This window comes from Mus caroli, unplaced genomic scaffold, assembly GCF_978045245.1.
Source record: "Mus caroli unplaced genomic scaffold, Mus_caroli_1 scaffold_16, whole genome shotgun sequence".
Classification (NCBI taxonomy): domain Eukaryota; kingdom Metazoa; phylum Chordata; class Mammalia; order Rodentia; family Muridae; genus Mus; species Mus caroli.
In genome coordinates, this window is record NW_028227271.1 from 56,285,077 (window position 1) to 56,310,434 (window position 25,358).

The following is a 25,358-nucleotide window of genomic DNA, read 5'->3' on the forward strand; positions in this document are numbered from 1 at the left end:
ATGGAGGAGCTAGAGAAAGTAACCAAGGAGCTAAAGGGATCTGCAACCCTATAGGTGGAACAACAATATTAACTACCCAGTACTCCCTGGAACTCGTGTCTCTAGCTGCATATGTATCAGAAGATGGCCTAGTTGTCCATCAGTGGACAGAGAGGCCCATTGGTCATGCAAACATTATATGCCTCAGCACAGGGGAACACCAGTGCCAAGAAATGGGAGTGGGTGGGTGGTGAAGTGGGTGGGGGACTTTTGGGATAGCATTGGAAATGTAAATGAAATAAATACCTAATTAAAAAATAAAATAAAAATAAACAAACAAACAAAAAAGGAAATGCATTTGGATCAAGGCTCAGTCCCACTTGGGAGAGAGAAGCAATCACAAGTAGGGAGGGAGGGAGAGACCTTGGAAGGAAAATGGATGGGGTGCGCAGTAGGAGAGAGAGGGGAACCTGATCTGGTATTGGGTGAGGGAAAAGGACTAAATCTCTGAGGGCCAGCAGAAATGATATAAACAGGAAACCCCAGGAAATAGGAGGTTGGAGAGACCATCCAGAATGCACCAGAGACCTGGGACATAAGAGACTCTCAGGAATGAAAGGGAGGGACTTAGATGAAATGCCCAACAGTAGGGAAAGGGAACTTATAGAGCCCACCTCCAGCAGGAAGACAGGTCATCAAGTGATGGATGGGGTTGCCATCCCACAGTCACTTATCTGACCCATAATTGTTTCTATCAGAAAGAATTACAGGAATAGAAATAAGAGAACTCTGAGGAAAAGAAGGTCCAGTGACAGGCCCAAAGTGGGATCCAGCTCAAGGAAAAGTCCCAAGGCTATGGAGCACTCACAAAAAGGGATCTGTCATGACTGTCCTCCGGAAGACCTAACAACCAGCTGAAAGAGTCAGATGCAGATATTTGCATCCAATCACTAGACAGAAGCAGCGACCCGTGTTGTTGAACTAGGGAAGGCTGATAGAAGCGGAGGAGAAGACCAATCCTGTAGTGGGACCAGCAGTCTCAACTAATCTGGACCCTTGAGATCTCTCAAACACTGGACCACCATAGAGGACACCAGCTGATATGAGGCCCCCAGCACACATACAGCAGAGGATTTCTGTGTCTGTGTTCATTCAGAGATGATGCACCTAACCCTCAAGAATCTCGAGGCCCCATGTAGTTTAGAGGTTAGGTGTAGTAGGGTTGGGGACAGCTATGTGGAGACAGGGGTTTGAGGAGGAGGTATGGGATGTTGAGCAGACAGAGGGTGGATTGAGAGGGGCAAGGAATGGAATATGGAATGTAAAAAATAAATTTAAAAAAGAAAAGAAAACCAAACCATACCAACCAAACAAACAAACAAAAAGTATCTGCCTGATTGACAGAATTTGTTGAGGTATCAGTGACTCTCAGCATGGGACCAAGGGACCTCATTCTCTGAGTTTAAGGCCAGAGCAGTGAGCATCCACAATAACATATTCTCTAACCATACTTTCTAAGCATATGTCCTACAAATGAATTTTCTTGCTTGGTGCAGACAGTATCATTGCACCTGGATCCCGAAAATACTATTCTCATTCAGGCTTCACTACATAGATCCCGGAGTTTTGGGGCCCTGTTATGACTTCCTGAGACCATTCATGAATTTTTCATAATAATTTAGGCCTAGATCATCTTCCAATATATCCTGTGGATATGTGGCATAATTAGTAATTGTTGACAATCCAAATTTGGTTTGCAAAATAATTTGAAGCTGCTAAAAAGTAGGCTCTAGCACTATTAAATTTAATGCTTATGATTTCAGCCTTACTGTGAGACAGGGAACCCTTGAATTTACATCTGTCTCCACATGTTTTCCAAAGCATAACCTCCAGCCCAGGCCTCCAGTGGCCAATAACCAGGGACCTGGACTGAACTCCATTGAATTACTTTGACTTCCAGCCACGTATATTAAAGACTTTCAAGTCTTTACCTGAAGCAGAACATTTCCTGAGAGGCAGGAAATGAAGAGAGCATCTACAAAAGATTTTAGTGATACAATCCAAAGGCAGCTAGATTCACTTAATAGTTAGCTGCTGTGATGATGACTTTCACAGGCAAGTCCCTTCTATGTGCTCGCACATAGCTTCCATCAGGAAGCCTGCCATCCTGTCACTCAACAGGCAATGGTTTCTTTTTGACTCTAGATAGTCTTTGTGTAGCTGTGCTTGATTTGAGGTCTCCTAGGCTGTATTAGAATCATCTTGTGTTGAGGTCATTGGGATCCTGGAGCTTCTCAGCCACCTACCTGCTGATAAGTTTTGTTTCTTCTTGGTCTATTTCCTCAGTTTATCCTCTAATACGGGAATAATGAGCTGTAGGGCATTGCATTTGTCCTTCTGGTTTTGATTGGCTTTTTGCTGTCCTGTGGTTTGATATTCAGAACTAGGTACTTTCTCAAGTTCAGAAGTAACCTGCAGTCAGTGCAACCTGCTTTCCATTCATTGCTTCTCCCTTTTTGCTACATTTTGTTATATAGGTCAATCAACAACTGAGGTGTTTCCCCAACATTCATTCCTTATGGCATTCAACAAGATCCCTTTGATGCTTAGTCCTTAGCTCTGACTGTTTTTTTTTTATTGTTTTATTTTTTTTAACTATAATTTACTATTCTCCATGCATCACCATGGGAAGGATTTTTCTCCTGTCTGTTTGGTATATTATGCTATATTGTTGACTTAGTCCACCAGGGCTATGTGTAATAATGGCACCACCACCTCACTTCTACCTGAGGCAATCCAAGGAAACACTGAATGAATAATATATGAATATAAGAAGTGGACATTTATGTGTTATGAATAGTCTGCATTGGCTGTTATTGTTAACTGTAAACTTGTAAAACCTAAAATCACTTGGCAGATGGGCCTCTGGCAGAAAGTATTTCACATCTCTGCTTTCTAACTTTAATGTTATGTTAAAAGCTGCTTCAATACCCTGTTGCTTTGACTCCCTTTCCATGAGAGAGGGTATATTTAAACTGTGGGCCAGAATAATCACTTTCTCCTGAGTGCTTTTCTCAGAATATTTCATCACAACTGGATGAGAACTAAGAGAGATGGATGTAGCAATACAGCATCTAATTTATATCAACTTCAATTTCTAGAAGGGTGAAGGAGAAAGAATGAAGAGATGACTAATTTCCCAAAGTTAATAAAAGTCACAAGCATATAAAAGGATAATTTATTACAAACAGGATGTATAAGCACCTATATACTCCATTTTGAAATGGAGACTATTAACAAAACGATTGAACAAAAGCTTCATAAATGTGTGTATAAGCAAAACACTGGGAGGAGAGGAAGGGCTGATTCTGGGTTGTAAAGTGAATGAATAAGTAAAGGTAATTTAAAAAAGAGATACAAGTTATAAAAACACATTTGTCAGAAGGAAGTAACAATATCTAAAATAAAATGTTTCCACTCCCAGGAAAACCTACCTTTGATTAACTTAATGCTGATTAATCAAAGGCTTTAATTACCTCTGCAGTATCCACTGAGGGTTCCTCTGTGAAATAAACTAATCAGGAGATGAACTTTGCCTTTACTTAGGCATTGTCCCAAGTAATATGGAAGGAATTATATTGCCTACCTAAAAAAGGCACCTGATTTTTGAGAACTGAATATTCTACCAAATGCTTCCTTCATGGTTTCTCTAAAAGGCAGTTTTCAAACTAGTGAGGTTGGTAGAAAATGTCAAAACATTTCCAAGTTTTACACAACACAAATCTCCCAAAAGATTTTATCACATTATGCAATGCAGCTGATAAATATAAAGCTAATCTGCACTAGCAAACCTGGTTCATAAGTTTAAGATATTTAATGGTTGGTCTAAAATTCTAATTTTAGTTTGTTTTTTTCTTTCCACCTGAGCAAGGCCTGAATTGCAAAGAACCAAACTTACTTTTTATTTGCAGATAGGGACATACTTCCTCCAGCAAGGCAACACCTCCTACATGTATCTGAACAACATCAATAACTGAGGACCACAATTCCAACGTCTCAGCCTATAGTAGAGATCACCATTTAAACACCTTTTGACAGTCTGAATAAAAAAATGAATGATATATAAATATAGATAAATAAAACTTTAATTCTAAGCAAAAACTTTTAAAATGTGATTGTATAAACTATACACTTTTTTACACATTTTACATATGCTGTAGTTGAATATGAAAACATCTTCTGTACCCTTTGCTAGAAATGTTAGGCAGTTCTGACAATTATTCCCATATACAGAGATATTAATACCATATTATTCATTACTATCTGTTGAAGGCATGGTTGTAGTTAAACACATTTATGCAACTTTTTCTGCACAGAATTACTTTGTTTTTCTCTGTTATGTAAAATATTTCGTTTCAATTTAACTATAGTTTGAAATGAGTATAGAAACAGTGTATAAGATGTTATTGTAAAAATCAATTCCAAATTATCTGCTATATTCTAATGTGTCTCTCAAATTATATTTCTCCAGTTGTGTGAATACGTTTTACTATGTTTGAAGGATTCTGCTAGTAAACGTAAAATAAACCGGTAACACTAAATATACTCATTGAGATTCAAATTTGGCTCTCATATTTTTAAGCTTTACTAGTTAAGGGAAATGGCATACACTTTTCCTCTGTTAGTTTATAAAAAAAAAGTATGTGGAAATGTGTGGAAAATTACTCTCTCCCACATGTACTTTTTATAAAGCCTTCCCAAAGTGGATTTGCATTAATCATGCTTAAAAATCAAAATGAGTGTTCTATAAACAGAAATCATGCCATGTCACTGAAAATTTAATACAGAAGTTAAAAGATAGCAAATGAAAACCAAGTGACTTATATAGTCTCTGAGCTTTGGATACTTTGGTGAGATCTTCTGCCATAAGGTGATAATTCATAATTAGTCTCAAATTATTTTTAATTTACTGCCATTGTTTAAAGTTTTGGTTTTCTTTTTTTTTTTTTTTTTAAAGATTTATTTATTATATGTAAGTACACTGTAGCTGTCTTCTGACACTCCAGAAGAGGGCGCCAGATCTCGTTACGGATGGTTGTGAGCCACCATGTGGTTGCTGGGATTTGAACTCTGGACCTTTGGAAGAGCAGTCCGTTGCTCTTACCCACTGAGCCATCTCACCAGCCCAAAGTTTTGGTTTTCATTACATAATTCAATATACTTAAGGTGTTTGTTTTTATTTACCACTAGGTCATCCAGATAAACTTTGAAGAATTTGATTTGGAGATTGGCTATGACACGTTGACCATTGGTGATGGAGGTGAAGTTGGAGACCCCAGGACTGTGCTTCAGGTGTAAGTAGTATGTCTCAGCTGTCACAGTGTATCAAGAATTGGAGATGTTTGCTCACAAGTTATCTTTCAGTACTCATGCTACACTATACCATAAATAGGACAGAATGACTTCGGCATGATAACATTGATGTCATTTTTCCCTTTGGCTGAAAATAGATTATTTTCTCATACAGTGTATCTTGATTCCTCTTCTTCTACTCTTGCCAGTTCATTCCCTCCTTCCCCTTTCCTCTGGATCAACCCCTTTTCTGTCTTTCATTAGGAAATAACAAGCTTCTAAGAGATAATAACCAAACTTGTCAAAATAAAAATATAATAAGATAAAGAAACAAAGCAAAACAAACAAACAAAAAACCCATCAAGGCTGGACAAACCACCAGAAAGAAAAGAGCCCCAAGAGCAGGCACCAAACTCAGAGACCCAGTCGTTTATGAAATCAATAGAGCCATAAAAGTATTAAGCTGAGCTAGGCAGTAGTGGGGTGCATGCTTTTAATTCAAGCACTGAGGAGGCAGAGGCAGGCAGATATCTGAGTTTGAACCAGCCTGGATTTACAGACAGAATTCCAAAAGAGTGAAGTCTATACAGAGAAACCCAATTTTGAAAAACAACAACAAAAACAAAACACTAGCAAATAAACAGACAAAAATAAAGAAATAAAAATTAAAAAGCTGAAAGCTATAATATACCCAGAGGAGAACCTCATATAGACCAGTGTAGGCTCTGTGCTTGTGGCTTTACTCTCTGTGATATTTGTTTCAGAGAACCTTGTTCTCTTGGTAGCATTTTTAACATCAGAGGAGAAAGGAATAACAGGAACAGGAAGAAAAGACTTTATCAAGTGTAGTTAAAATCCTGTTTTCTACTCTATTGGAGGTCACACTTGTAACCAATGTTAATTATCTTGCACCCAATGAATGTGATCAAGGAGCAGATGAAGGGAGACCACTTTATCAGGGCCATTAAGTGAAAGGGCCAGACTCACAACTAATTATGAGAAAATTGAGGCTAAGGACAGCTGGGTGATAGAAGCCTGGATAAAGACTAAAAACTGTGGGTTGTGCTCTTATATCCCCAGTAAGTATTCATGTGGAGCAAGTTGTTATGCAACAAAGGCAGAGCTTTTTATTGCACTCTTCTTAGAAGAGTAAAATAAATATTTTACAAGCTTTCTGTTCTCACAATAGAGTTCTCTACTGTCTTTGTTAGCTTGCGCAGTGCATGGGCTTCATCTCTTCCTGTATTTTCTTTATTCTGAGAACTAGCATCAATATTTAAAAATCATACATGAAACCATAATTTATTAGGTTTTCTTCTGTCTACCGTCAGTAAATATTCCTTTTATAAACAAAATTGTACTTCTGAGGAAATATTATTCATTCCCTCTATTAAAATGTACATTAACATAACTTTGTTGGTGTCCACAGCTAAGTCATCTAAAAGAAGATTGCTAAGTGGCTAACAGATTTTGCATTAAAAAGACTATTTCAACTAAAAAACATTTGATTAAAGAACTTACTGCTTGTTTTAAATTATCAATTAAACAGCATTCTATACTATTCTCCTTTTCCTTTCAGTTTCTCTTTCATATACACTGCTCCCTGTCAAGTTCATGCCTTGTTTGCCTTTAACTTTGATGTTAAATATGTCTTATTGTTGTATGATTCCAGGGCAGACCACTTAGATGACAAATTGGGAGGGTTTTCCCTGTGGAAGATGTAGTCTTCCACTCTCAGCATTCCTTATGTGCCTGTAGTTCTCTGTTTAGGTATGGGGACTGAAAATATTTACTCCTCCCATGATAACGTGTGTACTAGTATTGACATTGTTAGATACTACATAGATAGGCATAATGTTAGGGTGTCATGAGTGTTGGTTCCCTGTCATTTCTAGAATATATGAACTCACAGCAGACTTAGTGGTTTTCTGTCTGGCTCTCACAATCTTTTCTTCACTTTCATGATGTTCCCTGAGCCTTTGATACAGGAGTTCTGTTGCAGATATATACACTGTAGTTATGCACTCCATAGTCATTTGTTCTCTGCATTTGACACATGTTAGTTTTCTGTGACAATAACAATCTCTAAAAAGTGAAGCTTCCTTGATTAGAGATGAGAACAATACTTACCTGTGCATATAAGGATACTTATTTACAATGCAGTTAGTGATTATGCTAGTTTATAAAAGTTGTATGTATGGGTTTTTCTTTAAGATTCATATCCAGGGATCCATCCCATAATCAGCTTCCAAACGCTGACACCATTGCATACACTAGCAAGATTTTTCTGAAAGGACCCAGATATAGCTCTCTCTTGTGAAACTATGCCGGGCCAAACAAACACAGAAGTGGATGCTCACTGTCAGCTATTGGATGGATCACAGGGCTCCCAATGGAGAAGCTAGAGAAAGTACCCAAGGAGCTAAAGGGATCTGCAACCCTATAGTTGGAACAACATGATGAACTAACCAGTACCCCGGAGCTCTTGTCTCTAGCTGCATATGTATCGAAAGATGGCCTAGTCGGCCATTACTGGAAAGAGAGGCCCATTGAACTTGCAAACTTTATATGCCCCAATACAGGGGAATGCCAGGGCCAAAAGAATGGGAATGGGTGGGTAGGGAAGTGGGAGGGGGTATGGAGGACTTTGGGGATAGCATTGGAAATGTAATTGAGGAAAATATGTAATAAAAAAAAAAAGATTCATGACCTCTCTAGACACAGGAAATTGACTAGATTTCTAATACCAGGTATTTCCTGTTGAATGAAGGTCAGGTGGGGTAAGGGAGTGGGAGCCAAGGAGGTATGGGAGGTGGAACAGTCGGAGGGTGGGCGGGGAAGAATAAAAATTAATTAATTGATTAATTAATTTTTAAAAATCCAGTTAGGAAGCTCTTAGCCACTACCCAGATAGGCTTCAAAGCTGAATATAACTATTGATTGCTTCCTTCTTTTAGCATCATGTATAATACCTACTTCTGGTACCATGAAACCCAGTTCTCATTGAAGAGGCTTTAAAGTCACATCCATATTTAATCCCCCAATTCTTATATTCACAGTGCATGGTGTCTTCAGCAATAGGGACTTGCCTTCTACCTCTGGAATATAAACATGGACAGCAGTAGTATTCTAAAATATTTTTAGTTTTTTAAGATTTCCCTGACCAATAACTTTAAAACAGCATTCTTCACATCTAGTACTGGAGTTTCCTTATTAAATCTATGGCCTTTGGTGGTGGAACATTGTCAGCCAAATAATGTCATGTATATATGATATTATTATATATTGTTATATATTAAGTACAAGTACATAGACACCTCTCTATATAAATTAACATATACACTTAGATATTCATACATACATTTATATAAAAAATGAACACACAAAGCATATGAACATATGCACATGAATACATTATAAACATATATATTTATACATGACTACATATTCCTATAGACCTCCAAATCCATAGCCATATACAGAAGTGCACATACACATGAACCTCTACAATGCACATATACACATGTACACACATGTACACATGTACACACAGTCAATGCATTCACAAATTAACAAAGTCCAAGTCATCTTATGTCAATAACACATTAAAACAAAGACACAAAAAAAGACGGGAGTGAAAGAACAAAAGAAAGAAAGAAAGAAAGAAAGAAAGAAAGAAAGAAAGAAAGAAAGAAAGAAAGAAAGAAAGAAAGAAAGAAAGAAAGAAAGAAAGGAAGAAAGGAAGGAAGGAAGAAAGAAAGAGAAAGGAATAAAATTACTACAGTCATTGTCTTTTGTGTCCAAAATTGGATTAATATGATGTCATCCAAGTCCCTTTAGTATAATGACAAATATATGCTTTTGGTGCTCAGAATTACTTTTAAAATATGAGAACACTCTCTATGCAATTTTGATTATTTATCATAAATATTAAATTTATAGAATACTTATTTTTGTAGAGCTTCATTCTTATTTTGTGTTTATATATTATAAAAAATGGTAATTTCAATAGAACAAAACCAATTTCTTTTGTTTTCTTCAATTTTTTTATTAGATATTTTCTTCATTTACATTTCAAATGCTATCCTGAAAGTCCCCTATACCCTCCCCCAGCCCTGCTCCCTTACCCACCCACTCTACTTCTTGGTCCTGGCGTTCCCCTGTACTGGGGCATATAAAGTTTGCAAGACCAAGGGGCCTCTCTTCCTAATGATGGCCAACTAGGCCATCTTCTTGCTACATATGTAGCTAGAGACACAAGCTTTGGAGGTACTGGTTAGTTCATATTGTTGTTCTACCTATAAGGATGCAGACTCCTTCAGCTCCTTGGGTACTTTCTCTAGCTCCTCCATTCGGGGCCCTGTGTTCCATCCAATAGATGACTGTGAGCATCCACTTCTGAATTTGCCAGGCACTGAGACAGCTATATCAGGAAAACCAATTTCTTTATTTGCTATTTTTTCCTTTATGTTTGTGTTCATTTATTGCATACAAAGAATTTTTAAAATGTTTTAGTTGTTATTTTCACTCAGGATAACTGTGCTATAGTAGGTAATAGAAAAGAAAAGACAAAAGAAATTTGGAAAACTTATGGAATAAGTATCTAAATGAACTGTATTTGTTCTCATAAGTATAAACAGTCAATAGGTAAAGAGCACAATGCATGTGCAAACATTTGTCGACCAAATTTAATGACAAGATTCATTATATTCAAAGATTATAGTTTGAGATAGCCAATAAATTAAAACTTTTAAAGTCCATGTTCACTGTTGATTTCAAACCCACAATTATTGATTTATTATCTATGTGAGTCAACTATGCATTATCCTTTCAGGACATTGATCCTTTATAAAATGCAACTGTAAAATGCCATTTCAGGATTTTTGAAAACTATTTTTCTAGCAGTCAGTATCTTCAGTGAATTGCAGATATGGGGAAAATAACAAATGACTCACTTTTCATAGCAGCATAGGAGAAAGTATTGAATGCATTTTCATAAAAATGATAGTTACATGTTTATATGACACAAAGAAAATTGTTGTGATATAGAATGGCTGCTGTTCCCTAATGGATGTAACAAAAATGCTTTGAATGAATATAGAGATCAGGCATTGAGCTTAATAGATATTTAATAGATCCTGCCTTTATTTCAGTTTCTATTTCAGAGCTTAAGGAAGATTTTTGACTGCATTTATCTAGGGCTTTTATGCTTTCATTACACATAAAGGGACTAACCCGGAGTTTTAAAGCACAGCATGAATGCATACTGAGGCTACTATGTTTATAAATAAACATAAATCGAAGATCATTTAGTCACAATGAATTCAAAATTGTGCACTAAAATTATGTGAAGAACCATTTGTAAGCCTTATATGAATGACCTGATGCTTCTGATTGGGCCCCCTAATATTCTTTAGTGTCAGAGCTAGAAGTAAGATACAGGTTGCTCAAAACAGCAAGAAGTATTGGAATTTAAAATAAGTCCTTTGAAAAGAATTATCTACCGAAGTTGCATGTAAAGGATAGCTTTAAGGGAGCTAGCTGCTGATCAGAAAATATAATTAAAAATAAAGTCACTAACAAGTACAGTGACTCCTTCCCACAAAATACAGGAAAGATGAAGCAGTTTTCTATTAAATAGAGATTAAAGCAGTCTGTGATGTGCATCATAGGAAATCCACTAAGCAGACTCCACCAAAGAAAAATAACTCACTCTTTCATAAAGGCAGACAGATGTAATCCATCACACATGGGTTCCTTGTCCTGATCCAGACCAAAAAAAAAAAAAATGCAATTCTACCTGTTCTGTGACAAGCTGGAAGTAAAATCCTGGAGACCTCTGTCTGGCTGGCTAAAACTAGCATAGAAACTGAAGATATATTTCTTCCTCCTAGTTCCTGCATCAGAGGATTGGCTCAAAGGCAAAAGACACTGTTGTCATTTTTAAAAAACCTTTTAAGAGAAACATAGGAGTTATAATTTTCAGTTTTCTAAATCTAACGTGACTGATATATGGGAATTTGACATTTATACGTTCACTACAAGTACAGGTTTTAATATTTGTGATGTTTACCCTTAAACTAGGGGTGAATGGGAAATCAGGAAATACAGGTCGATAGGAAAGTAAGTAGCAGGGGATTAATTTACCATGTGTATTCTACAGGCACTGGATATCGGCATAATTCATAGCTGACAAACACACAAAGCAGGGCAGTGTAGTATATAAGAACAATCTGAATATTTACCAGGACATACAAGACTGGTATGGTGTGAACAGCATAGTGAATGCACATTGTGTATACGTAGGTCAGACGCAGATTTTATACTGAGGCAAATTACTTTCTACTTTCAATTTGTACTTGATTTCCCATTTTTTATGAAGGTTTATTTATTTCCCAGCATCACTCAAAACACTGTAACCAGTGTCTCACCAAAATTCTTTGGCCACATTGAAAATCCATGATCAAGACATAGTTTAAAGATATTTCTTTTCAGGGGAGAGTATGCTTAATGATGATAAGCTGACTTGGAGACAATTAATTGACCTAACTTGAATTGGCAGAAGTAGATTATAACAATTATGCTTTTATTATTTTGTACAGTATTCAAATATTTTTTGAGGAAGTCTGTGAAATATTTAAGGTGAAGTTAATAAACATTTGGTACTAATATATGTGCATATGTATATACACAAATAATAAGTATCAAGACGGATGATTTTTTTATATTACAAAAATTTCTATTTGTATCACTTTGATCTTTATTTGTTGTTTAATTCCTCTGGCTAGGACTTCAAGTACTATATTGAATTGGTAGGGAGAAAGTGGGAAGCCTTGTCTACTCCCTGATTTTAGTGGGATTGCTTCAAGTTTCTCTCTATTTAGCTTGATGTTGGCTACGATTTGCTGTATATTGCTTTTATTATGTTTAGGTATGGGCCTTGAATTCCTGTTCTTTGCAAGACGTTTATCATGAAGGGGTGTTGGATTTTGTCAAATGCTTTCTCAGCATCTAAAGAGATGATCAGGGTTTTTTTCTTTGAGTTTGTTTATATAGTGGATTACATTGATGGATTTCAGAATATTGAACCACCCTTGCAAACCTTATATGAAGGCTACGTAATGATGATGGATGATCGTTTTGATGTGTTCTTGGATGCGGTTTGGGAGAATTTTATTGAGTATTTTTGCATAGATATTCATAAGGGAAATTGGTCTGAAGTTCTCCTTCTTTGTTGTGTCTTTGTGTGGTTTAGGTATCAGAGTAATTGTGGCTTCATAGAACGAATTGGGTAGAGTACCTTCTGTTTCTATTTTGTGGAATAGTTTGAGAAGAACTGGAATAGGTCTTCTTTGAAGGTTTGATAGAGCTCTGCATTAAACCCATCTTGTCCTGGGCTTTTTTTTGGTTGGGAGACTATTAATGACTGTTTCTATTACTTTAGGGAATAGGAAACTGTTTAGATCTTTAATCTGATCCTGATTTAGCATTGGTACCTGGTATCTGTCTAGAAAATTGTTCATTTCATCCAGGTTTTCCAGTTTTGTTGAGTATAGCTTTTTGTAGTAGGATCTGATGATTTTTTGAGATTTCCTCAGATCCTGTTGTTATATCTCCCTTTTTATTTCTGATTTTGTTAATTAGGATACTGCCCCTGTGCCCTCTAATTAGTCTGGCTAAGGGTTTAACTATCTTGCTGATTTTCTCAAAAAACCAGCTCCTGGTTTGGTTGATTCTATGTATAGTTCTTTCTGTTTCCACTTGGTTGATTTCAGCCCTGAGTTTGCCTGCTGTCTACTCCTCTTGGGTGATTTGCTTCTTTTTGTTCTAGAGTTTTTAGGTGTGCTGTCAAGCTGCTAGTGTATGCTCTCTCTAGTTTCTTTTTGGAGGCACTCAGAGGTTTGACTTTTCCTCTTAGAAATGCTTTCATTGTGTCCCATAAGTTTGGGTATGTTGTGGCTTCATTTTTATTAAACTCTAAAAAGTCTTTAATTTCTTTCTTTATTTCTTCCTTGACCAAGTTATCATTGAGTAGAGTGTTGTTCAGCTTCCATGTGTATGTGGGCTTCCTATTATTTATGTTGTTATTGAAGATCAGCCTTAGTCCATAGTGATCTGATAGGATACATGGGATAATTTAAATATTTTTTATCTGTTGAGGCCTGTTTTGTGACAAATTATATGGTCGATTTTGGAGAAGGTACCATGAGGTTCTGGGAAGAAAGTATATCCTTTTGTTTTAGGATGAAATGTTCTAACTCTTAAATCCATTTGTTTCATAACTTCTGTTAGTTTCACTGTGTCCCTGTTTAGTTTCTGTTTCCATGATCTGTCCATTGGTGAAAGTGGTATGTTGAAGTCTCCCACTATTATTGTGGGAGGTTCAATGTGTGCTTTGAGTTTTTGCTAAGTTTCTTTAATGAATGTGGATGCCCTTACATTTGGAGCATAGATATTCAGAATTGAGAGTTCATCTTGGTAAATTTTACCTTTGATGAGTAAGAAGTATCTCTCCTTATCTTTTTTGATAACTTTACGTTGAAAGTCGATTTAATTTGATATTAGAATGGCTACTCCAGCTTGTTTTGGGGGATCATTTGCTTGTAAAATTGTTCTCAAGATTTTTACCTAAGTTTTTTGTCTCTGAGGTGGGTTGCCTGTATGCAGCAAAAAAGTTCAGACAATGAAATATTTTTCATGATCTCCACTACAGTGTTCCTCTTAAGCTTATGTGCCAATAATTATATCATAATATTTTATGAGTTCTTTGTCTTTAATTCCACAATCTACCTAGAGACAGGCCTTGGTGATGCAACTGTACTTAAAATGCAGTATTTAAAATGTCACCTTTGTGGGTTTGGTAGATGTCTCAAGAGTAGGGTTATTTACTGTCATTTTCAGGCTCTGTCAAGCACATGGTCCTCTATGCTGCCCTCATCTGGAGTAATAAAACTATACAAACCAGACATGAGACATATTTGTATCCAATCTGAGGATGCCTCGTTATCATTAAAGGAATCTACATTTTCTTCCCCGCAGCCATATTTGTGGCCTTAGCAATAAAGCAGGCAAATATTAAGAGACTTCTTTTGAAGAATGTAACTTTTTTGTATGACAATCTATACAACATGAATATTTATATTAAGTCTGCTTTCCTTATTTCTCCTTCTATATGGGATCTCGTACCAAATCCCAATCTCTGATTTACTCATTTGATTTCATCCTTGCTTAACCCATCACCCTTATTCAATTATATGAAGCAATATGAATTATTTTTCCTTTCAGTAGTTCAAAAACAGCACATTGCTGAATGTGCATTATTCATTTGGAGTGGCAGTTATGCTATGTCTTATAGGAAGGTAGGTCTTTTAAATAAAATCATTAGCAATAAAACATGTGTCACACATCTTCTTAGCTAAGGATTGCTATTTCTGTGATGAACACTATGACCAATAGCAATGTGGGGAGCAAAGGGTTTATTTGGCTTGTCATTCACATCACAGTTTATCATCAACAGAAGTCAGGACAGGAACACAAACAGGGTAGGAAGCTGAAGGCAGGAGCTGATAAAAAAAAAAAAAAAGACATGGAGGAGTGTTGTTTACTTGCTTGCTCCTCATGACTTGCTCCGCCTGCTGAGCAGGAACCCAACGCTACCAGCCCAAGAATTGTACCACACTAAAATGGTTAGACCCTCCCTCATCAAGGTCTAATTAAGATCTAATAGATACATTTTCTTAATAGAGATTCACTCCTCTCAGCTGACATTAGTTTTTGACAAGTTGACATAAAATTATCCATTATAACACTTACTATAAAAGTAATTAGTTAAAGCATTATGTATTCACTATGAAAATTACAGAGTATATTACTTAGAAATTTGTTGCTTTGCACAGCATTTTGATAGTTCTCAAGAAAATCTACAACAAAGTTCTGTGGAATTTAAAGATTAAAATGATATACACATTTTTTGGAGACTAAAAATACTTAAAGACCTTTATAGATCCACTTTCCGTTTTTAGTTCAAAGGGAAGTATAAAGCTCTCTGACACTCTAGTAATCTTGCCTTGGGGATATGAAAGATCTAACCTAGTTAAACACATGAAATAGTACTTTTAAATTATAAAGCTTGATCACTAAATTGTGTGTTTTATCTTTTATGTTATGTGGGTACATAGCTGTGTAAGCTAAACGGTTTTATTTTTTTTCTAACATAGAACATATTGAAGGATACCTCTTTCACAATTTACATGCAGAGAGTACTTTAGTAATCCATCTTTCTCTTCTTCTTCAATCTCTTTTTCAGGCTGACTGGAAGCTTTGTGCCAGACCTGATAGTGAGCATGAGAAGCCAAATGTGGCTCCATCTTCAAACAGATGAAAGTGTTGGATCTGTTGGTTTCAAAGTTAACTACAAAGGTAAGCATGAATTTCTTCTGCACAAAATATGTTACCATAATACAGCCAAAGAATAATTTTAAATGCTGGCTTAATTGCATCTACAAAGTGAAGGAAAATGTACTTTCTATAATTCAATGAACAATACATTTAAAAGGAAACCATTTTCTGTACCAACCATAGATGTTGGTTATTACATGTCTTTAAATAAAATAAGTTTTCCTTTAAAACATGTCAGTTTTCATACCTCATGTCTCACCCTATGGTTTAGTAATACTGGAATACAAACCTTTCACAGAATAGAACATGAATTTAATCTCTTTAAATAATTTGCCTGTCAAAACAGCTGTTATTAAATGATTAAAAGTATTTGTAAATGAATTAAACCCTCAAATTCTTGGGTGCTTGTTTGTTTTAATATATGAGGTTAAATATATAGTGTTAGTGTTATGATTCATTTTCAAATAAGTCAGAGGCTTCGATGTGTTTTTAAATTACTACTGCTCATCTCAGTAACATGGATAAGAATTAATAACATGAGTATAAAACCTCTTCCAGTTTCATTTAGTTTAGAGAAATGCAGTTTAAATAAGTAACATTTGAATCATTACTGAACTTTGATTCAATGTAGACACATGATATACATAGATATGTAAAGGTATAATTCTACATGAAAAATGTGTAAATATTATGCAAATGAATCAGAAATCTAGAAAGGTACATGTGAATGAGACTAATAAATTTTGCATATCTTGAATTTATTATTACTATTGTGGTAAAGTAATTATCCTCCATCTTATCAACTAACAATGGCTGTGAATTTTTTCTTACCTGCATAATAATTTTAATTAGCTTCCTTTTCAAAGCACTGCCATTCCTTTGTGTCTGGACATATGAAATAAATGTGTGATGTTGTCTGGAAGAACACATTCATTCTATATCTTTTATTTGTAACTAAATTTATTACTACATTAACTTGAAGAGTTCTAGAAATATATATAAATGTCAGTTGAATAAAAAGGAACATTTATCTATGGTTTAAAATCCATTCCTGTAGCAGTTAAAATATACATCCCTCCTAAATAAGTAGAACAAATTTACAAATTGAAAAAAAAATATTCAGCTTATGCTGGAATTACTTACTTGATTTTTCCTTTCCTTATCACTTTAAATAGAGAAGCAAGGCAAGCATCCTTGCATTCCTTAAATTTTTCATCATTTCTCTAACCCCTTGAAGGATATTTGTCATAAAATCTATAGTTGGTTAAACCTCAGAAACTATATTAATCATTAATAGCAATGCTTCAACAAGAAAGTTATTGAAACTTGGGATGAGGTTATAGTGGCAGGGGGATTCTATCGACCTTTCTAGAATTCTCTTTTCTGCTGCTATTCAAGGGTAGAGGTTCAGTGTAAAAGAGCCAAAATCAGCATTATTTTATTCTCATTTTCTCTGGGATTCAAAAATAGTGCTTAAAAGTTACTCTAAGGATCTGTGTATATTTCAATTACTGAATATGTTGTTGGATATAAAACCAGACACTTTCAAGATCATAATTTAGTGATGAAGCATAAAAATCAACACAAAAATTCATGCATAAATATCCACAGGTAAGATGCATCTGAAATCCAAGAAATTCTAACTGAAAATTTACTGTATCTTTTCCCCACACTTCCATCCAATTTCTTCCACTCTATCCTACTCGTTTTCAAGGGAGATTTTTCAATTTTTTCCCCTTTATCCTTGTCTCTAAACTCTGATTTAACAAGAGTATATGTTATTTCTGTATTTATTACTGTGTCTGTGGATATAATCTAGATTCTATGACTTTGTTCTTGTTTTAATCCATTACTTTCTGTACTCCTCTTTGTACCAAGTTAAAACATTTTTTAGTGTCTACTTTAAGTCTACTTTCACAAATGACCACTTCCTGTCTGAAAAGCACTATAGAAACAACTAGGTAACCAGACCATTATATATACATACATACATATATATATATATTACTGACCTTATATTCCCATTAGCAAGCATTCAATTAAGGCTGATCAAATGATTTTCCTGTATATATAATATACATAAAATAAAAATTTTTAGGTATTTATTTCATTTATATTTCCAATGCTATCCCAAAAGTCCCCCAAAATAAGTTTTTAAAAGTCTGTTTTCCTGTGATATTTTCTACAGTGAAAAATACCCTTTGAATTCTCTATTATTTAAACTGAGTTCAAACTAAAAGCATGATTCATTCTACATAGTTCCAAATTTTGTTGTGTAGTAGCAACCTCTCCTACTAAAACATGTTTATAATTACCATAGTCTGTGGAGTAGTATTTTGATTCTAAAGGAACATCTGCTAACATCCTTTCAGATTCCATCTAAAGATATCCTCTTTGTATGTTATAGCATTAGACAAACAGATCAACTTACACACAGCCTTTATTAAGAGTATAACGTTTGAAGCCAGGCATGGTGGCACACGCCTTTAATCCCAGCACTCGGGAGGCAGAGGCAGGTGGATTTCTGAGTTCGAGGCCAGCCTGGTCTACAAAGTGAGTGCCAGGACAGCCAGGGCTACACAGAGAAACCCTGTCTCGAAAAACCAAAAAAAAAAAAAAAAAAAAAGAGTATAACGTTTGTATTTTAAAAGGTTAATTCTTTGAGAATTTCATGGATTGTTTTAATTATAGTTACCACCTTGCCAACTTATTTGATTAATACCCTCTTATTCCACATACACAAAATCTTTGTACCCTTAGATTTTTTTTGATTGTTTGTTTTATATCTGTGCATTCTAGTTAGTAATGTCATACATTTTGTTATGAGCCCATCCACTGGAGTGCAGTCTATCTGCCAGGAGGTATACATTCCCCTGCTCCTTTTATTGAAAATATATTACTTTTTTCATACAATATATCTGGATTTCAGTTTCCTTTAGTCAATTCCTCTGAATTACTCTGTAACTCCCCTCCCTTGTGAATCCACTCCTTTTCTGTTTCTCAGTAGAAAAGAATAGCCTTCAAAGAGATAACAACAAAACATAACATAAAATATCATAAGATAAAATTTAAAATATCATATTGAATTTGGAAAAGGCAAATGAACTGAAGGAAAAGAGACCAAGACAAAGCAGTAAAATCACAGACCTTGTCTTTCATATACTCAGGATAAAATTATTAAGCTGAAAGCTGTAATATTTAGACAGAGGACCTGGTGCAAAAAAAAAATTGTCAGACCTATGCTTGCTATATCAGCCTCTGTGAGTTCATATGAGCTTTGCTCAGCTAATTTAGAGGGCCTTCTTCTCCTCTGTTCCTTCTGCCTCATCTATCAAGAGGTTCCTATACTTCAAGGGAAGGGAATTGATGAAGACCTCCCATTTAGAGCCATGTGTTTCAAGATCTTCCCTCTCTCATTGTATAATTTCTAGCAGTGTATCTCTGTATTTGTTCCCATTTGCTACAAGAGGAGTCTTTTCTGATGAAGGCTGCATACGGTGCTGATTTATAACAAATTATCATTAAGAGTCATTTAATCACCCATTTTTTTAAAAGATCAGTAATATTTTGTTTTAAGAAAGACTTTTTAGCTATCTAGTCTTTGGTTCCCAATCATCAAAATGGTATAAGGTATGAGTTCTATCTTATAAAACGGGTATGAAGTAAAACCAGATGTTGGTTGCGCTTATAAGCTTGGTTCTACCTGTGCCCTAGTATTTTTTGTAGGAAGGACACCATTGTTGATAAAAGTTTTGTGGCTCTTTGGTGTTTACATTTATCTTTTGGTAGCCCATAAAGTACTTTCCTGTTCCTAAGACTCTAGAATGAAAAGATGAAGCTACTATATAAGCACCAGCTTGACCTCTCCATAGTCAATAAGTTGTATGGGAATTATCTTCGGCAATGGAGTCTTGTTGTCAATTTTTGGAGAACAACCTATTATCTTGGCAACATCTGTGTGTGAGGCCATCCACTGGTGTGTAGTCTAACTGTCAAGAGTCACACATTAATGAAAGAAGCAAATAAACAAGCGAACACAATTCCTTTTCTCCAAACTATCAATTTCCAATAGCACCTCACTTGAGGGTGATACTTTTTGACCATGTGTTCTCTTTAACCTGTTCATCCTGGAATTTTATCTGCTTTAGCTTGGTCAGATCTTAGTCATGTCCTAATCTCAACTATGAATTCATATGTCCAACTGTCATGTTGTTTCTGGTGAACACTATTAACTTGTAGTTATCCACTACCTATTCTTTTACATTCTTTATACTTCCTCTTCCAAAATGATCCCTTGACTTTGAAAGAACTGGTTCTGATACTAATGTCAAATTTAAAGCTGAGACTCTGTACTCTGTTATTTTCTGCATTTACCGTGACTTGTTGTAGGTCTCTGTGTTAATATATGGCATGAGGAAGGTTTTAGATAAAGCTGAAGAGTCAAAAGATGCACTAATATGTGAGTATAATGCTGTCACCCTAAAAAGAGAAAAAATCCACTACAAATACAATAGACAAACAAATAAAATTTGTGTTCCAGGAGTGGATTACTACTATTGGAGTTGTTGGTCATAGATTCCCAATTACTGTAGGCTATTGCCATTGTTCTCAATTACCTCTGATAAGCATGAATATAAAACACTGCTTCTGAAGACATCATACACTTGAGTAATACAGAGAAATAAAGCTGCTATTGACCTGAAAACAGCATCAACACTGTCTAGCTTCAAAGTGATGGAAGGTACTAACCATGTTGACAGTATAGAATACTGATCAAAACTTTCATCTACCTGTGAAACATTGGAATTATGATAACTACTGGCTTGGAATGTTATGCCCACTTGTACAATGATAACACATATGTCATGTCAATTTTAAATTAGATTTCAGGCATATTCAAAAGAAAGAACTCACATGGATATAGGGACAAAGAACATATGACTCAACAGGACATAGGCTCATAGGAAGACTTGACCCCTTTACTTTGCTAATGGGACATACCTTTTACTCATATATGATTTTTAACTTACATATGAAAAATTAAAAGGGCCACATGTGCGTACAAGTGTGTATGTGTGTGTGCTTGCATGTGCGTGTGTGTGTGTGTGTGTGTGTGTGTGTGAGAGAGAGAGAGAGAGAGAGAGAGAGAGAGAGAGAGAGGAGAGAGAGAGGGAGACAGAGAGACAGAGAGAGAGAGAAAGAGAGAGAAAGAGAGAGAAAGAGAGAGAGATCTTACATTTTCTATATAGTTCAATAAAATTACCCAAAATAAAGGTTGAGAAACATTAATCAGAAGAAAACATCATCTTAAAACAAATTGTCTTTACAAATGTATAGTGTAATCAAACTCAAAGTTTGAGAAATAGAAATTTCCAGACTGCTTCTCATGTTCCTGAGATACAGAAATGAAGTAAGAAAGCAATCAAAATAAGGGATAAAACATTGTAAGAGTTATACTACATACTAGGATGAAGACTGTTTATGAGTATAAAATTAAATACATTTGCTTGTGTTATCTGAGTTAAATATCAGAACTTTAGAATTAACCTGTAATATGTGATGCTGTTTGGACAAGTGTATTAGTTATACAGCTGTGAAGAGACTGCATAACTACAGCACCACTTATAAAGGAAAACTGTTTATTTGGGGTTGGCTTACAGTTCAAAGATATAGTCCATTATGTTCATGGCATGAAGCATGGCAACATGCAGACATACAGAGTGCTTGAGAGTCCTACATTTGATATGCAGGCAATAGAAAGAGATTCTGAGCTAAACTGGGTGTACATTGAGAATATGAGACCTCAAAGTCTGCCCCACAGTGATACACATTCTTTAATAAGCTCACACTTACTTCGACAAGGCCAAACCTCCAAATAGTGCCAATCCCTATGGGCTGAGCATTCAAACACATCAATTTCAGACCACCACAGCATGGTTAGAAGTGGATCTACCTTAAGTAGTAAGGAAATGCAAGAGGAGAGTAAAAGTTTCCAATCAATAAAATAGAAATGTAGTGTGTGTGTGTGTGTGTGTGTGTGTGTGTGTACCTAAGGCTAATTTAAAGTTTTTAAGTGTAATCACAGAACACTGATTTTAAAAGCATTGCCTAAAACCTCACAAGAACCATTAGAAGTTAAATATACTTTTCCATAATCAATAATATCTAAGTATCTTGAACTGAACTAATGAGTAATGCCTTACATAAATCATTATTCACGATACAACATTAGATGTTCCATCTGAAAAACAAAACCTTTGTTGTTTATCTTTCCCCAATGGCCTTAGAAATATTAGCCCTGTTTGTTTATTTTTCTATTGTAATTATTTCTAATACATACTAACAAAACAGGAAGCAAATGAAAAGAGTTCTATCTAATGGCCATATTAGTCTCTATTAACTGTGCATGACTTTGGAGATGTATTTTCATCTTAATATTTGAAACATGAAGAATTATCAAAGGATAATGAATATTTATCCAGGTTCTTGTATAACCCAATCTTTTTGCCTAAATTAACTCATAAGGTTTCATTAAAATTGCAAGAGGTGAGAATTATTACTCATTTTTTACATATGAAATACCTAAGATGTAAGTATTATAATAAGAACTTTATGCAATAACTGAAGCCATTCTTTCACAAATGTGAGCATGCAATTATTCATAGTGTGTATGAATGAAGGACAAATGAATGAGTCAACAAGAATAGCTCATTAACCTACCGCAAAACAGAGACACAAGTCTAACTTTGCTAACTTCATGCTTTCTTCTATTATCGAATATTACATCCCAGGTGAACTTGATGGAGTTTTAGAAGCATGTGCTGCAGATGCTAGTCATTGTGAGTAACTTGGGGAATACTAAAAGAGCCATGTTAAATTCATACTGACCCATTGTATTATGAGATACATAAAAACATAACATGTGTACATGCAGTTCACACACATGGCAGAAACCTAACACATTTTATATAGGAATTATGATTTTAAAAATGTTCTTGAGAATTTATCTGATTCTTTTAAATGCAACACTTATAGGATTCTAGACCTCATAATATCTCCTTTTAGAAATTAGACATTAAGCTACTTTATTCATATTTACTTGTATGGGAGTATCCTTCAAGAGCATGAACTGGTGGTAACAAAGTCACTTACTTTTATTAGCAAGTGCATGTTCCTCTGATACAGTTGTTATCACCCTTCAAATGTCTGATAATTTCACAGCTATACTATAGATAATATAGTTGATGGGGATCGGGTTTTGGGAGTTTGGGAGATAATATGTCTAGCACTCTTTGAATTGTACATTATGTGTTTATAGACTGTGGCCTCAAAACCTCTATATTTCTAAAAATCTTAGCAGTGGCTTAAATTTATTTAGACATCTAAATTTTAAAATAGCTTTTAACTAAAGTGCATGGTAAGAGCTTGAAATTTTGATGATGCCAGTTGGTTTTGACCCATAATTTTGAAATGGGATAGTTTCATTAAAAATGGCTGATTTTTTAAATATTTAGATTCATTAATTTTTATGGTTTGAAGTGAACTCACTGTCTCTTGCCTCAGTGAACATCTGATGAGTAGAAATGACATTCTTTGCTTAAATCTAAGTCTTTTACTAATTGGGACTCATGCTGGTGATAAGATGGATTGAGAGCAAGAGTTTGGAAATTATATAGTTACAGTTTTTTAACCCAAAGCTAAATTTTAATAGAACTAAAAAGTTTACTATAAAATGCCTACTTGACGAAATTATTCATCTGTCTTTCTTCTTTCCTTCTGTCCTTCCTCCCTCTTTCTTTCTTTCCTTCATCCTTCCTTCCTTCCTTCCTTCCTTCCTTCCTTCCTTCCTTCCTTCCTTCCTTCCTTTCTTCCTTCCTTCCTTTCCTTCTTTCTTTCATTTTTATATCCCAAACAGTGTTTCCCTCCCTCCTCTCCCCATATTTTCCCCTAGACATCCTCCCACAACTACTTCTATTTCCCTTCAGAAAAGTGGAGATCATCCATGAATGACCAGCTATTGCACATCCAGTTGCAGTAAGACTAGGCACATCCTCTCCTATTAAGGTTGGACTAGGTCACCAAGTTGAAGGAAAGGATCCCAAATTCTGACAAAAGAGTGAAAGACAGCCTCTGCTTCCACTGTTAGGAGTCCCACCAAGAGTCCAATCTATACAACTATTACATCTATGCAGGGAGGCTAGGACAGTGCAATGTAGGCTCATTGGTTGTTGGGTCAGTTTCTGTGAGCCACTAGAAACTCAGATTAATGGATTCTGTGGGTTTTCTAATGGTATCTTTGACCCCTTTGTCTCCTACAATCTGTCCTCCTCAACTTCTCTGAATTACCCAAGTACAATCTAATGTTTGTCTGTGATTCTCTGTATCTGTTTCTGTCAGTTGCTGGATAAACCTCTCTGTTGGCAATTGGGCTAGGCATCAACCTATGAGTATAGCAGATCATTAGGAATAATTTCATTGACTTTTTTCCTCAGTTGTGCTTGGTTCTTGTTTAGGTCTCTGGGATATCCAACATCTGGGTCCTGAACTTCCAGGCAGTGTCAAGGGTGGCCTCTCTCTCCTGGCATGGGATTCAATCTAGATGAGTCATAGGCTTCATACCAGACAGGATGGTATTGTTCAACATATGATAATCTGTTAGTGTAATCAACCATTTAAACAAATTCAAAGAAACATACAAACAAATAACTTATTAGATAATAAAAAAGCCTTTGACAAAATCCAACACCCTTTCTTGATAAGAGGTCAGAAAGATCCAGGATACAAGGAATAAACATAATAAAGGCAATTTAAAGCAAGCCTACAGCCAACATCAAATTGAATGGAGGAAAACTTAAAGCAATTAAATTAAAGCCTAGAAAAGGCTGTCTGGTCTCTCCATCTCTATTCAGTACAGCACTTGAAGTTTTAACTAAAGCAATAACACAGCTAAAGAAAATCAAGCAAAGATATAAATTTGAAAGATGATGAGATAGTATACATTAGTGACCTTAAATATTCTACCAGGGAACTTTCTACAACTGATAAATATTTTCAGAGAAATGGCTGGATATGAAATTAACTCCAAAAAATCAGCAGCTCTTCTTTATAACAGGTAAATGATAAAGGGGCAGAGAAAAAATATTAAATTTTAATCTATCAAATAAGGTTTTAAGAGATCTACTGGAACAAGAGATATATATTCGCTGCAGAAATACAAAATAAGGATAATTTTCTAAGCCTAATGTAAAGTTATCATTTTAAATGATTTGTTTGACATCTAATTAAGTAATTCATTAATATTTTCAATAACTATCAGAGTTATACTTTTCTAGAGTTATTATCTACCTGTTTCATACTCTTAGAAATTATTCCTTTTATTTCAGGAATAACTTACTGATTTTTAGTATTAAATAATATTTTATTATAGATTTGTAATTTGTATTAATTATTTTATGCATTTACATTTCAAATGATGTCCCCCTTCCCGGTTTCCCCTGTGCAAACCCTCCATCACATCCTCCTCCCTTTTGCATCTATGAGGGTGGTTCCCACTCCTGCCTCCCCATTGTAGCATCACCCAATGTTGGGGCATCAAGCCACCACATGACCAAGGACCCTCCCTCCCACTG

General features: G+C 35.3%; 1 protein-coding gene across 3 annotated transcripts in view; it reads left to right on the forward strand.

The window, feature by feature from the left end:
- Positions 1–25,358, forward strand: part of Csmd3 (CUB and Sushi multiple domains 3) — a 1,262,970-nt gene that overhangs the window by 637,813 nt on the left and 599,799 nt on the right. For all 3 annotated transcript variants that reach the window (XM_029469819.2, XM_021183659.3, XM_029469820.2), the window contains 2 exons: positions 5,230–5,333; positions 15,638–15,750. In XM_029469819.2, the coding sequence (XP_029325679.1) occupies positions 5,230–5,333; positions 15,638–15,750 (217 nt within the window). The remainder of the gene's footprint in view (positions 1–5,229; positions 5,334–15,637; positions 15,751–25,358) is intronic.